General features: G+C 35.9%; 1 protein-coding gene across 2 annotated transcripts in view; it reads right to left on the minus strand.

Annotated features, from left to right (window-relative positions):
• Window positions 1–15372, minus strand: part of BAZ1A (bromodomain adjacent to zinc finger domain 1A) — a 63653-nt gene that overhangs the window by 23217 nt on the left and 25064 nt on the right. The window contains exons 5-15 of one of the 2 annotated variants that reach the window (XM_058806199.1): window positions 13004–13105; window positions 12334–12421; window positions 10653–10787; window positions 10022–10124; window positions 7858–8024; window positions 6944–7039; window positions 4383–4521; window positions 3790–3936; window positions 1335–1430; window positions 982–1206; window positions 167–332 (exon numbers count right to left, since the gene is read on the minus strand). In XM_058806199.1, the coding sequence (XP_058662182.1) occupies window positions 167–332; window positions 982–1206; window positions 1335–1430; window positions 3790–3936; window positions 4383–4521; window positions 6944–7039; window positions 7858–8024; window positions 10022–10124; window positions 10653–10787; window positions 12334–12421; window positions 13004–13105 (1464 nt within the window). The remainder of the gene's footprint in view (window positions 1–166; window positions 333–981; window positions 1207–1334; window positions 1431–3789; window positions 3937–4382; window positions 4522–6943; window positions 7040–7857; window positions 8025–10021; window positions 10125–10652; window positions 10788–12333; window positions 12422–13003; window positions 13106–15372) is intronic. The other variant, XM_058806201.1, reaches the window with a different exon arrangement.

The following is a 15372-nucleotide window of genomic DNA, read 5'->3' on the forward strand; positions in this document are numbered from 1 at the left end:
ACATGGGAAAACAACATTTAGCAGAACTAAGTTTCACTCCTGCCCACTGTCCCAGGAAATCAGCATAGAACAGAAACATTACTACTGTTTCTCATATGCCTTCTGCAGCTGAGACATGAATCTCAATTGTAGCACCAAACTTTATTTTTCCATATCCTAGCTCTACCTGGCTGCTGCTGCCTCTCGTTCCTTGCGATGCTGTTCTGCCTTTAGCTCCCGGAACTCCTGTTTTGCTTGTCGTAGCACATCAACAGAGTCCTCAATGAAATCTCGAGTGGAGACCAGAGTCAGAAGTTTCCCACAGAGAGCATGAAGGATCTTCATCTTTTCTCCTAATAAAATTTGGACCAATGTTTATATTTCACTATGTAACTGATAATAAGCCTAAGTCTTACAGACTCCAAACTGGATTTGTTCTCACTTAAGAACAAGTGAAGAAACATTTGTAGCACACTAGGTGCACTTGCAGAGACATTTCCTGAAAGCGTATCTGCTTTGTTCAGAGACACAAGCCTTTATTTTTAATTTATTAACTTTTACCACCAAATTAGTAACATGCAGTATTATCTTCAAAGTAGAGACAAAAGAAGAATTGACAGAAATTTTTCTCCATTTCCAAGTAATGAACAAAAGACCCAAATACAAACAGAGAGAAAAAAAAGCAGGGGCTGAATCAAACACACCAATGCTTCTTCCAGAGAGATCCCCTTATTCAAGTAACACTAACATTTTTAATGAGATGAAAGAAAAGCTACTCAGAAGTAACAAAACTGCCTAGCTCTGCAATCTCTGATGTGGTGGGATGTGCTTGTGAGGACTGAAGCATAGGAGGTGAGTGCTGGTCTACATAAAACCCCCAGAGATCCTTTCCAAACTCAATTATTCTATGATACAATAAATTGTATTATTGGTGTAAAGCAGTTGCAAAATGAATCACTTATTCAGCAATCTAATAATCCCTAACATGTATTCTTTTATTACCTGGCAACAAATCATATACTGAGGTACTTGAAAGCTTCTTCAAGAGACCAGGATTACTTAATCTCAGCTCCATGCAAGCATCATCAGTAGTATCAAACCCTCCTCGTTTCTGGTAACGGTATTTTGCATTGGCTGATGTTATATCAGCACCTGATGCTAGAATGTGAAGTCTGAGAATCTCAGAAAGAGTGCAGCTATCAAGATCCAAGTTTTTCAAATTGCAGCCTACAGTTGAGAAGAATAAACAGTTATTTTATACAGATATTTAAATGTACATAAATATAAAAATAGTTCTTTAAAATACAGAGCAAAATAATAACAGTAACAAAACAAGAAGTGAAACCCACACATACCCTGATGTAACTGGGGCCATGCAGCTGCCAAAGTTGCAACTGCAGACAGTGCAGATTTTGTGGGGTCTGCATCTTCATCCAAAGCCTCTGTTAAATCTTTAAGGAAATAAACACTTTATTCTAGTGCAAATTAAAACTTGTACTGTGGAGGGGAGGAAAGGAAGCTGCGTTTTGAGAATTGCAGACAAAGCAAAAAGAGGGATGGTATTTACAGATCCATCAATGTATTCAAAACTCAATTCAACATCCAGACAACAATTTACAGATCTTGAAATGCAACTAAAAAAATCCAACTAAAAGCTAAGGACATGCACCACATGCTACATAGGGAGAACACCATCTAAGCTGTTAAAGCAACCGCAACACGCAGAACATGCACAATGGCAACATAAAAGGTAGCAGGGACAAATCCAGCAACACACTTGAAAGTGCAGACAAGTAGCAATGCAAGAACACCTGTATTTCCTTTCCTCAAACAGTTTTTCTTATCATAATTTTGTTTTTAGGAAGCATAACTCAAACCAATAATGTACTTTGATACTGGCTATCACCACTCACTTTATACTTTCTATCTACAACTCACATACAGCCTGTTCTTCACAAACACAATTACTAAGACATTACAAATAGATCCTATTTCACCAAATCAAGCACCTGCACTTAATGACCATCATCCATAAGCAAACTGACCAGGAAAGCAGTGAAGTGAAAGGCAGAAACAGCAAGTTCCTGTTTCTTAAACAAAGGTTTCCTCAGCACTTACAGGTATTTCTCCAGAGGGTTGGCAGAGTATTTTCAGCAATGTATGCTGTTTCAACAATTTCACTTTATTCAAATCCAAATTATTAAGCACTTTAAATCACCAAGTCAAAATAAAACCACAAACTATACAAACAATACATAAATGCAAATCCACAACAGTCCTCTAGGATGTTGTTTGAAAACTGTCACCCAGACACAGCAAAATGAATCTCTGCACCTCCCCTTTCACTTTAACTATATAACACACTTTGAGAAAGAACTGTACACCCCCAAACCACATATCTGTGGTGTTCCCTGTAGCAGAAACACTGCCTGTACAGAATTTAACTGAGCAAACATGCTGACTAGTGCTAGTTTGGTTAGCCAGAATTACAAAGGCAAGACTATGTAGATCTTTTATGGGAAAGAAGATGTCTAAACAAGAGTGACAAGAAATTAAAGTTCTGAGGCAAATAACACAATAAATGAAGTGCCTTACTCACAACTCTGCTAAACTAGAAACAAAATGGCAGACTTTTGCAATTATCAGCCCCATTATGTCAAATTAAAATATGAAAGTTACATTATGTTTTTTCTGATCAGCCATACAAATAATATAGACTCTAATCAACTATTCCATTATTACCTGATAATCCTTGTTTGTATTGCCAAGGCAATACTGTCAGTAGTTAACAAATACAGTTTAATAGCTAAATTCAACAGTAATTGAAATACAGTCTAAATTTATTAACACTGTCTCAAATCTCTATTCAATTAACAAGAGCAGCCACTGTTATTGAAGACAGTGCCCATGCTTATATAAAGATAATTTATAGACTCGACATCAATCTTAAACATGAAAATAAACAATCTTCAATGGAGGGGTTAAAGGAACTTTTGTTTAACTCACATACCTGGCTTGGAGGGGCACCATGGAATTCACTTGACCTCAAAGAGTGAGTGCTCTTATGTACCTACCTCTAATAAAATGAAGGCTAGTAGGATGGGCCAAAGCTTCTCCTTTAGTCAGCAAATTTGGCAGTCCATAAACACAGGACTACAAATTTGTTACAAAGCCTGCACTTCCTTCTGATCAGTGGTTAGTATATACTGAATGCCTCTAAAAATGGGGACATCAGCTTTAGAGCAAAGACCAAAGTCAGTGTGACTGTGAGAGTCTTTAGTGAAAGAACACACACAGTAGTATCCAGGAGTTGTGGATGAATAACTTCAAGCCTTGGAGGACAATGAATATTCAATTCACCATTACAGTTGTGCTGGGGAGTTTTAGTTTTTCATCTAGTTAGGTACAAATTTTTTTATAGATACAGATATCTTTGAGAATATGACTTAGGAATATGACTTGTTTCCTGACCCTCAGGAGAAACATGTAACAGTGCTGGAGGAAGAGGAGGAAGGTAAAGATGCTTCCTGCACCTCCAAAACACAAGCAATGCTGTTAAGAGCTTATTATGCTTTGCTGGATACAATCATAGTAACAATGAGCTTCCTTTTTCTCTATTCCCCCCAGACCCTGCGGTCCATGCCCAGTTCAAGGCTTTAATTTCAGATAAAAGAGAAAAATCAAGCCCATTTACATACAATATCCATGCATAATAAGACAAGGTTAAACAAAGGAGTGCCATAAATCATGCAGCTTAAAGTTAATTCCAGTGCAACTTCAGCTTTTCAGCAGTAAAATTAAAGATCTGACCTTTGGTCTCAGCATCAGCTATTTGATCTTTGGCCACTTCCTCTTCCTCTTCGGCCATTGCCTGAAAGATGGCAGTCAGGAAGAAAAACAGCAATTCACATAGTGGGCCTTCAGTGTCATTTCCTACAAGAGCTTCCTCTAAAACCTCTGTGAATAAAGTTTAAGAAGCGTCACTTTTGCCGCAAAGTTGGAAAAAAGATTATGTACTGAAGAATGAAAACATTTTTTCCCTTCAGGTATGATAATTAAATTACATTTCCATAATTTACTGCATATATTCCTAGAATGATGGTGTCAGAAAAAGTGTTGACCAAACATTGTTTTCTTAATAGAGAACTGCAAGAAAAAAGTACAGGTAGATCTTTTGATAAGCAGAATAACAACTTGTACAACAAAACTAATTTTGATTTTACAAGTCCCTTGGAGTCAACTATGAACTGAAACCTCGATCGATACACGTGTTGGCACTGACAGATTAAAGCCACACAGAAAATTCTGTAGCAGTGGTACTTGTGCACACTTAAGATGTTTGGTTGTTTGGTAGAAGGGAAACCACTGAAGTGGGGCACCTTGCCATATAAGCCACAACTTGCCTAAAGTCACTCCTTCAGGAAATTCATCTTGAAGATCAAAAAGTTCCCCAAAAGCATGTAAAAACTCCAAAACCATCAGAGCATCACCAAAGATCTCAGGAGGAAGTCTCGTCTTCACTGGCACTGGAATGGGAAGTTCCTGCAAACCAAATGGGACCACTTAATACAGTATTTGGTTTGTGCAAAGTACACAAGTCATTAAAACCAAAGAGATGTTATTCTAAGGAATGTATTAGTTGAGTTTCTCTGTGTTTTACTAAAATGAGTCCCAAAGGACACATGACCAGTTATCATGGTAACACTGGTGATAATATTAACTTTGGAAACAGAAGAGCATGCAACTCGAATGTGAAATTTTTGAGAAAGAAGTTTACTCATGTCCATGAAGTTTTTATCTTCATTAAATGAAGTTAATCCCATTACAAATTAAAAACATTGGCTGTCAAGCTTTTTCCTTTATACCTGTATTATTTCACAAGAGTTTTGAATTTCAGTTTCCTGAACTGTCCAAACAAGCCAAAATAAACATACTCTTAGAAGTTACTTATGATTGCCTGCAAAGACAAGCAAACCCCAACACGTTCACATAAAATGCACCCTTCTAATACTAGGATATGCAAGATCATGTCTAACAACTGTGTGCTCTGGCACTGAGTTTTTTGCATTTGTAAGGCATTTATGGTAGCTGAAGACATTAAAGGGAGCTGATGTAACCACATAACAAGACCACTTAAGAGACACCACCTCCAAACCACAGATAATGGTGCCTAACATCAAGTTTGATTTTGAAATTACTATTTTCATTGAATCCTTCAAGATTTGTCTTCATTTACTGCTTTTTAGCGCACATAGAATAATTTTCAGAATGATGTCTATTTTCCACAAATGTGGTAGTTCACAAATATTTTAAAGAAAGCCGAATATTGTGCTCCAAAGGAACACAGTAAGATATTTCATAAATTTCCAGAGATGGGAATCTTTTCAAAAGCAGTCCCCACCTAAACTCATCTTTATTTATATTCTTGCCAATTCACAGAATCACAAAATAACAGGTTCTTTTAAGTTGTAAGGGAACCACAAGGACCTTCACTTCCAACTCCTGGCCCTGCACAGAACCACCCATGTGAACCATCCTGTGCCTGAGAGCATTTGTCCAAAAGGTCCTTGAACTCCATCAGACTTGGTGCTTTGACCACTTCCCTTGGAAGCCAGTTGCAGTGCCCAACCACTGTCTGGGTGAAGAAGCTTTTGCTAATATCCAACCTAACCCTTCCCTGGCCCAGCTTCAGGCCATTCTTGGGTCCTGTCACTGTCACCACAGGGCAGAGCTCAGCGCCTGCCCCTCCACTTCCCCTCACAAGGATGCTGTAGACTGTGATGAGGTGTCCCCTCAGTCTCCTCCAGGCTGAACAGACCAAGTGATCTCAGCCACTCCTGATATGGCTTCTTCTCCAGGTCCTTCACCATCCTTTTTTCCCTCCTTTAACACTCTCTAATAGCTTAATGTCTTTGTTTTATTGCAGTGACCAAAAACTCACAGTAGTCCAGGTGAGGCTGCACCAGGCACAGACTGAGGTGAGTAGAGCAGCAGAGTCTCAGTGTAGTGATGACACTGCTTTTCCACCCCTCCTTTTTTTTTCCAGTAGAAATACAGCAGAACTGTTTTCACAGCTTGCTCTCCCTTTTCAGCAATGGCCTTTTCCCCTTTCCTCAGCTTTTTTTCCCTTTCTACATAGCTAGGAGTTTTCACTCCCATCTTCAGTGGCCATACAGCTCTCCTTGCAAATATGTTCAGCTCTCATATTCCTCCCAATCAGTGATTTCACTTGAATTCATTCAACACTCTCCTTTATTTCCACTCGCCCTCCTTGCACTTGTTACAATTCCCTGTGTACCTCAAACTCTTAACCTTGTGTTTCTGACTATTTGCCTCCTTTTGCAATCCCCTGCCAGAATGAATCCCAGTAAAGCATACATAAACATATAACACTTGAAAATCTTCTGTGGTACACAGCCACATTATACTCTTGTGTGAATCCTAAGCTCTTTGAGAAGCAAATTCTTGTTACTTTCTACAGGTTTCCAGTATCATCATGAAAGATGTTAATTAAACATGATATTTATATTATATTACTACAGTTTAAATCAAAAGAATGCCTCAGGAAGTAACAAGCCAATGTCTTCTCTAACTTTTGCAGCCAAAACTTTAGTTTTTTCATTACTCAAATCTTTTATGTAACACACATTTTTATAAGTGAGTTCATTTTGTATTCTTCACAGAAAAATCAGGTATACTCAATACCCCTCACTCAGTAATGCCAGCACACTGAACATACTCCATTGCAGACTGAGCACAGGCTGTAAAGCTTTTCTGGATGTTGAAAATGCAGATGCAGATGATCCCATTAGCATTGCCACTGGGAAATATGTATTACACACTGCAGGTGACTCACAGCCTCTAGCATTCCAATCAGATCTAGATTTGTCCCTGCATTAGGGAATCTAATCCATCTGGGAACTCTGCAAACTACAATCTTCAGCTATCCCAAATTCAATCATACCTTAAGGTCATCACACTCCATATCTTCTCTAGGCTTACTCCACTGTTTGAGGTATTCCACATATTTCCTTTTTTCCTCACGCAGTTTCTCTCTTTCCTGAAAAAAACAGTCACAATTGTATATAAATATTGTCATGGTCTTACTGCAGTTTCTAAAACTGCATCATTTACTACTCAATCCCACTGAAAAGTAAAACATCACATTTCATGAGAAGAGAGTAATCTATTAATTTTATTTTGTATAAAATGATACTAGCAAAAATATTTAAATGAGGTGATACATTGTTGGAATAGTTATTGCTTTTGCTGGGGGGTGTTCTGGGTTTTGTTTTCTTTTTAATGGAAATGGCTAAAGAAAAAATATCAAAAATTAGACAGCATTGATGAACGTTGCCTCAAAAAAGACCATCTACAACATCCATTCAACAACAGTGAATGTGGCTGTGGTAAAATATAGTGGAATCTATCATTTCTTCATATTCAACTTGACAAAAACGTTATTTAACAATTTATATCCAAAAAAAATCCACACAGAAACCCACAACCATTAGATATGCTGTCAATCTGATGCAAAACAGATACTTCAAAGAGAAGACAACCATTAAATCAAATAGTTTTATGCATTATTGGCATTAAAAAAACCCTAAACCCACCACATAACTTCAAATGTAAATTCAAATTCAAAATGAACTTTTGGTAAACTAAAATTATAGAGAATGTTAACCAGAAATACAATCCACCATCAAATCTTGTAACTGCCTATTTTTTTAAAGTGCATTTCTAGAAAATGAAAATGATTATGGAAAATAACTTCAAACAGAGACTAAGAAACAAAAAGCCATTATACCATTCCATTAATACTAGAAAGCCATTATACTGTTCCTATATGAAACACAGATACTTCAAAAGCCTTACTTTTTCCTTTTCTATTTTGAGTCTCTCTTTCTCTTCTTTCTTTTTCATCCTTTCTTCCTCCACAATTTTCTTTAATTCTTCTCTCTTCTTTTCCTTATCTTCTTTCTCCTTTTTCCTAGCTTCTATAGCATTTGCCTTCTCTTGTTTTAATTTAGCTTTTTCAAAAGCTATAAAGGAAAATGACAAACCTGAGTTATTTTTCTTTTGTAAAACGTTAGTTTTAACCGATAAATAGACTGTAATTTTATAATTATCATATCAGAAAAATATGGTTTTGAAAGCTGAATTGTTTCCACACCAACCAGAAATTCAAACACTTGGAAGTTCTTTACAGAATCAGAGTTTCAAGCCTATGTATTAGACATGTTTTATGAAGTTGTCAACAGGTAATAAAGTTAAATGTATCTAGTTTTATGAGGATACAGAAGGTTATTACTTGTTTATTGGTTTCTATCAATTGACATATAAAGATGAGAACTGATTCGAACATATAATTACAGCAACATATTTAGTAATGACTCGTTAATAAAAGCATGTCACAACCAGGTGTGGCACACAACCATGAAATATCTGTGACAGCAAAACCCTTTAAATAAGTGGTCTTTAAGTATTTAGTTCTTACTGAATTACTGAAGTCAATGCATTTGAAACCCATGTAGTATTTCAGTGTGTTTTGCTCAAATGTTACTTCAGTTACACAGTTTAAGCTGAACTTTAAATAATAATAAATGCTACTGCCTGAAGAGATGCAGGTTTCTTTGCAGGCATGTGTAGAAGAACAGGATATAAATTTCCACTTTGTAGGGGCAGACAGCGCCCATCAACCCACACACAGGCTAACAAATAAAAGGGGCTCTTACTGTTTTAACTGAATAAACAGGAAAGCTAAAATCATATGTGAATGAAATGAAAAAAGATCCTCACTCTTACCAAGTGGATTGTACCAACAACAAAAACTTTTATTATATTTTCCTATAACATTCTGAAAATGGGCTAGGTTCCTTCTACAGATAGCTACTGCACACAGCAGCAATGTATGAATTTGGCTAACAAATGCAGTAAAGCTGATCCTTGGAGCTTTCAACGCACTCAGAAGGTTAAATTTTCAAGGTACTTGGTAACTTGCTACCTTTTCACATTGTGAAAATGCGTCTTAACAACCCTTCTAGAAGCTGCAGTTTCTGTCCACACAAGAGAGGAAGCAGCTTGGACACTGATCAGCTGTTAGCTTGGTCTGTGCTGTCATTCCCAGCACATAAACAAATAGATGCTTGTTGTGCAAGAACATGGAAACACAAGTTTAATGGAACCCATGAAATTCTAGTGTTCCCATCTATCTCCTAGAAAGGAAAGGCCCAAACAGTGTCAGACAACTGTGCTGTTATTTACACAGATATTAGACTAGGTAATTTCTAAATATCCTTGGCATCTTAAAAAATTCTGTCTTCAAGAAGATGAGAGGCTGGAACCAAAAGTTCACTGAAATACTTCCACAGATTAAAGCCTTTCCTTAGGAAAAACAATCCTTACAATCTAGAAGAATATGTCCCTGTCTGACCTTTGTCCTCAAGAAGGCACACCAATTTATCTAGTTAAACCCAAAGAAAAGGCATATGGATCCACTTACTTCATTTAAAATCAAATTTAAATTGATCAGGAACAGGTTAAAACTAAGCCAAAATAATTCAATCAGTCCAAACTAAAAATCTCTGAATCTTTTAAACCCCAAAAAATCAAAATATATTTCAGTTCTTTTGAATTTTGAGATTGTTGTATGAGGAAAATGCATAAATGGAAAAACTAACAGATTTGTGTTACACATTCGTGCTTTGATACACCTTCAGCTGGTAAAATTTACACATGACTTCACCAGCCAAGTTTCTACAAAAAATTCTTTAGCTCTTTATTTATCTGAGAAATCAACACAGTTGGACCACAAGCTTCCTACATTTCCCCAGTTTAATCAACTAACATGGAAAAGAAATAAAACCAGTAAACAAGCATGCTAACTATTCAAAGGAGCACTTGGCCACAGTGGTGTGGCAGTACACTCTTAATACATTTTCCCTTTGAAAGGTACAACCCCAAAAGCACCCTAATTATGGCCTGCTCTCAAATCTGCAAAAACTAGTTCTACTGGTCATATGAATAAACTTCAACTTACCTATGGCCTGCACATCTTCTTTATGCTTCTGGAACCTTGCTCTTTCCCTTGATACTTTACTTTTATTTCCTGCAGTGTTTTGTTTAGGTTTAATATTGTCCTCCTGATAGAGAATTTGGAGGTGGAGAGGAGAAAAAAGAGCATAATAACTACAGTGAAATGACCAGCAAAAGATATTCCCGATTTTTCAACTGTTCTGTAGAACATAATGAAGTAGTATAGTGACTAAGAGTCTCAGTGTTTAAATACAGGCAAGTGACATACCTGTATCTGAGGGCAAGTGACATCATTTTATATGAAGAGTTCAAATTAAAGCTTTTTAGTAAATTATTTATTAATCCCAGAATGGAAAAGTTCTCTGTCAACACACTGAGAAACTAGTTTCTTGATGGGATCTCAGAAACAATAACAGAAATAAGATGATAACATATCAATTATGATCCCTTTTACCAGCTTGACTATAAAGCAATTACTTTAAAGCAATTGTGGAATATATCCCAATTGCCCTCAAAATAAAAGAAGCACAATGTCAACCCTGTATTTCAAATGATCTGAAAAGTCAGACAAATAGAAGTACTTCCTAGACTATGCTGAGGTGTCCTCATCTGGGATTAGAAATGTTATTACTTACAAGACTTGCAGATGCCCTCTTTGGAGGTCGCCCTCGCCGTCTGCTTGCAGGACTGAAGATAAACGTGGGTGGTTCATCAGGAAAGAAATAGGAGAAGCTTTGTTCTGCTAGATTATATTTTTCAATTGATGTTGCCTTAGTGAGAAAGATGAAGATAGATATTCATGGTGAAATTCTTAACCTTTTTATAAATATAAGCTAAATAATCTAAATATAAGCTAACTAATCAATCATTAATTCACAAAAGAAGACAGTAAGAGCAACCATATCCACAACTACTTAACTGAGGATAAGAAATACATCTCTGAAATAGTGTAAGTGAAGAGTTAATCTACCAAGTTATGATAATAATGTATGCAGCACTCATCTGAAATTAGAATTTGGCTTCATTAGGTAAGATGTTGTTTCTTTATATGCCTTTCAGCAAACATAGCTCATCAGTATCTTCCTAGCACATTACTGAAGTGTGTGAAGAATAAATTTTGACAGATATAAGCAGAAACTTAACTTATTGAAGAATTATATAATTCTCTATTACACAGGTACTTATTTCTAGAGGAAGATTTTTCCAAATTGTCAAAGGTTCTTTTCAAGTCTACTTTCTCAACCATGACTTCAGGAAATCCACCCTTACTGGACAATACAGATGAGTATACAAAGGAGACATTCCAAATAGGACATGTTCACGTAACTGAAATGCAAGGCAATCAGCAAGAGGACAAGAAGACACTCCATAGAAAGCCCAACTAAAGACAAGATGACAAATAAACATATATAGAATACAACAATTTTCCTGAGGCTTCAGAAAGCATCAATAATAGATGACTAGTCCTTAATGTGGTACAGTGAGGTGGGTCAAAATGACCACTAATAAGCCCAAGGAATGGGGTGGTTTATCCCTTTCAGCTCTATTTTCTTCTATTTCCATTTCTTTAGAAGAGACAGACTCTTAGGAGTTACAAATTTATTTAGAAATTCATTGCCTTTGTTATTTTCAGAGGCAAGACTCTCACTGACTCTCATCTCTCCGAGCCTTCCTGTGCAGAATGAGCAGTTACACAGCTGTATGAGAAAATAACAGACACGATAAAAATCCCTGCTACTTTCTAAAAACAAGAAGATAGCAAGGATTTCGGGGTCAAGGCTGCAATACACAGAGAAGGTGTCCAGGATCTCTTGTGGTTCAGCAAGCAAAACAAGGGAAATTGCTGCCTTGTGGGAAAAGCTGCTCAAATTCTCAGTCCTCTGGTGCCCACTAAGATGTGAACTTCAGTCTGAGTTGTTCTAAGTATCACCGTATATCTAAAATTGCAAACACATGCACAATCAAAACCTAAAACCTTACAGAAAATCCATTCCAGCCACCTAAACTCTGGTCTTACTGAAGATATGGAGACTGAATACAATCTATTATAAAATATTTTCCAGTTAAAAGAATTAGAACAGAGTAATATTGGTTTACTGTACCAACACAAAACCAGTTCATTTTTATTCAACTTAGCTGCATACCTTGAAGAATGAAAACAACTCATGTGCTAGACTAATCAAAAGTATATTATACTTACAAAAACCTAAATGTGATGTAGTATTTAAAAGGAGCTCCGAGCAGCTAGTAGAGGAGAGCAAAAAAATACCAAATAGTGTCAATATTCTATCCCATAAATTATGTCTTCTTGCTTACCTTAGCTTTAATGACTCCATCATGTGGTTCACAGTGTTGTTTCAGAAAAAGTTTAAGTCTATCACGAGAAAAAAGATGTTTCCTCCGGCTGGATTAGGAAAGAAAGGTAGTATTATCAACTAACATCTTTAATTAGTATTTAAGTACAGCCAAAAGTATGTGCAAGAATACATGTGATTGAACTTTTTCTTATTTTCTTCATTATATTTCTTTGAAAGCACAACTGAATTAAAATTTTCCTTATGAATAAAACAAAACACAAGTAGTACATAAAGAGTTGGTTTATGCATCTGCAATTTTAATTTTGAAGATTCTGCTTGATTTATGGAATACCACTGATCACCTAGGCTTGTGAAATAAAAACCTCTGTCTCTTGAGTGTGTAATTATTGGCTCACTGCACACTGGGTAACTAATCCAATTTTTGCAGACAACAACAGCAGGTCTCATCTGTGTGCCAATGAAAGCAGAGACCTGCAAGGAGCTGGTACCTGTGTTAATGCTAGCAAAGCTTGGAATCCTTGATACAGAAGGTCTGTATTACAGTATTCTGTTCCAGTGCTTTTAATTAACAGCTCTAACATTGTTTTAAAACGTCATTTTACATCAAAAAATCGTATACAATTCACAGTTATAAAGTATAGTTTTAACTTCCGCATACTAATTTTTACCTTAGTTGAGATGCTTTAACAATAACAGCTTCATATAGGTGTTTTTTAATAGGTTGGACTTTGTATTTGAACAAAGAAGGATCAATTATGGCTTTCTTCTCCCTAGGAAAAAAAAAATTAAAAATTAGAAGTTTACATTCACATATCATCAGCCCCATATTTTACACATTTAATATATTTATATGCCTATACAATGGACTTCTTAAAAATAGCCAATTTGTAACTTCCACCAGGACCAAAGAGGGCTCATTAATTTATGCCAACTTTTGTGCTACTATATTTAAATCTGCATTAAAAGCAGTTCCTGCAAGAAACAGGAAGAACAATGAGGGATTTTTCTTAGCAAGGAAATGGAAGGTAAGAAGGGAAGGAAGAAAGAGAGAGAGAGACAAGTAATGATACATCCCTACACTTCAGAAAATTGTCTCCTTAATACTCTCAAGTGCTCATGATGGTAACAGGAAGACAGGAAAAAGGAGAAAAAGATGGTGAGAAAGGAGTCCAAAGGACAGAAATAAATAAAATTAATAAAACCAGCAGTCCTTGATCTACCAATTGTGTTACAAAACAAGTAAAAAACACCTAAAATATTTTTCCGAAGTAACACTTTAGGAAAAAAAACCAAATCAAACACTTTACCAATAGCATAAAATAACAGGAAGTAACAGAAACCATAAATATCTACACTTCAAAATAAATGCTCACCAGGTTACATGCTTTACTAGCCAAAGTGCACTTCCCTTTTACAGGTATTCCTACAGAGACCTGGATGTTTTCCCCCCACTTGGAAAATATTTCTTCAGTTTTAACATAACATTTACTGTTTTGTTACATCTCTTCCTAGGTGGATAACACCCAGGTCTGGTGTGCTACCAAAATTCACTCCTTTACAAGAAAGAGAGGGGCTCTTTATGCTTTAAGAAGAGCAGTGTATTTATGAACAGAGCTGAACTAATAAGACTTTATTTAAATAATAATGTTGCATTTTGGCATTAAACAACAGAACTAACTTCTCCTGAGGTGACAATTTGTAATCAAGACTTGTACTGCTTTGTAAGGAAGAATTCAGTCATCGTCTTATTTCATCAAGAAGGAAAGTTGAAGCAGCTATGTAGATGAACTAGGAGATTTAAAACTATGCATTTCATCATTGTCACTCCTTCCAGCATTTACAAAATTCTTTCAGGTGGAGTTTGAAAAAATAAACCAGTACATCACTTGCTGTTCTTTAGCCTTGTGAAAAACATGCACATGATGTTGAGAACTGTACTTTGCAATGCTCTGAAAATAAAATTTGCTACAATTCTTGTTTTTCCCCACTAACTCTGTGAAAGAGAGATTCAAGAAATGCTAACTTTCCAATGTCTAATAAATACATTATTAACTACAGATTAAACAAAACAGTACTTATTCACCATTAGTGACATTTCAGACGAGACTAATTTGCAAAGTTCTCAAGAAAAATAGTTTATAATGATTAAATTATCAGCATAGTTAATAATAAATGGACTGACAAAAAAAGACAGACTTGGAAACAGCAACGTATCTACTAGACCTACAGGTAAGTGCTGTGATTTCCGTGCAGTGTCTTGCATGAGACTTCATGCACATCACAGCTGAAGTCTAAAGTTAAGTCAGTCAGACCAAACACAGTTTAAGAAATACAACAGAAAAAAAGTCCACCCAGCCATTCATATTAGCAAAACACAGATCAACTATAATCCAGTATATCCACTGGCAAGATTTTAACATATTTACTTAAGTTTGTTAGAAGAGCCTTCATATTCTGGTCATACCATGACTTGGTCTTCCATGACCACCTTCAGTCTCAAGACAGGAAAGCTAAAGTAATGAAGGCTGTTCACAGGAATTTTTGGATAGTATGAAAGACAAACTTGCACCTCATCACACACCATTGCCTTTCCAGGCCTTTGACTAGTAAGCTGAAGAACAGCCCAAACAGATAATGTTCAGATACAAAATAAAAGCCATCAGAGTACCAATATGAAACCAAAAGTATATCAGCTTATTTATACATTTTGAATAGGTTCTAAGCTTCAATACTGTCTGCAATCAAATTCAGGGCCCAAAGAATAATAAAATTTTCAATTCTTCATCATTAATCTTTTCTTCTTAGTTTGTGTAAATATTTTTCAATTTCAGTGAATCATATATAATAGCCCAAATGTAATTTCAAAACACACTAATTTTTTCTGCTTAGTTTCTGAGTTTCTAGATATTATCCAAAGAAGTAAATATATTCCCGACATCCTCTGCCAAATTTAGAGTAAAAATTTTGCTTAGTGCAAAAGAGGAAGAAAAAGGTAATTCAATACACAAAGCAAGCTTTAAAAATTATATAGATTATC

Source organism: Ammospiza caudacuta, chromosome 6 (assembly GCF_027887145.1).
Source record: "Ammospiza caudacuta isolate bAmmCau1 chromosome 6, bAmmCau1.pri, whole genome shotgun sequence".
Taxonomy (NCBI): Eukaryota; Metazoa; Chordata; class Aves; order Passeriformes; family Passerellidae; genus Ammospiza; species Ammospiza caudacuta.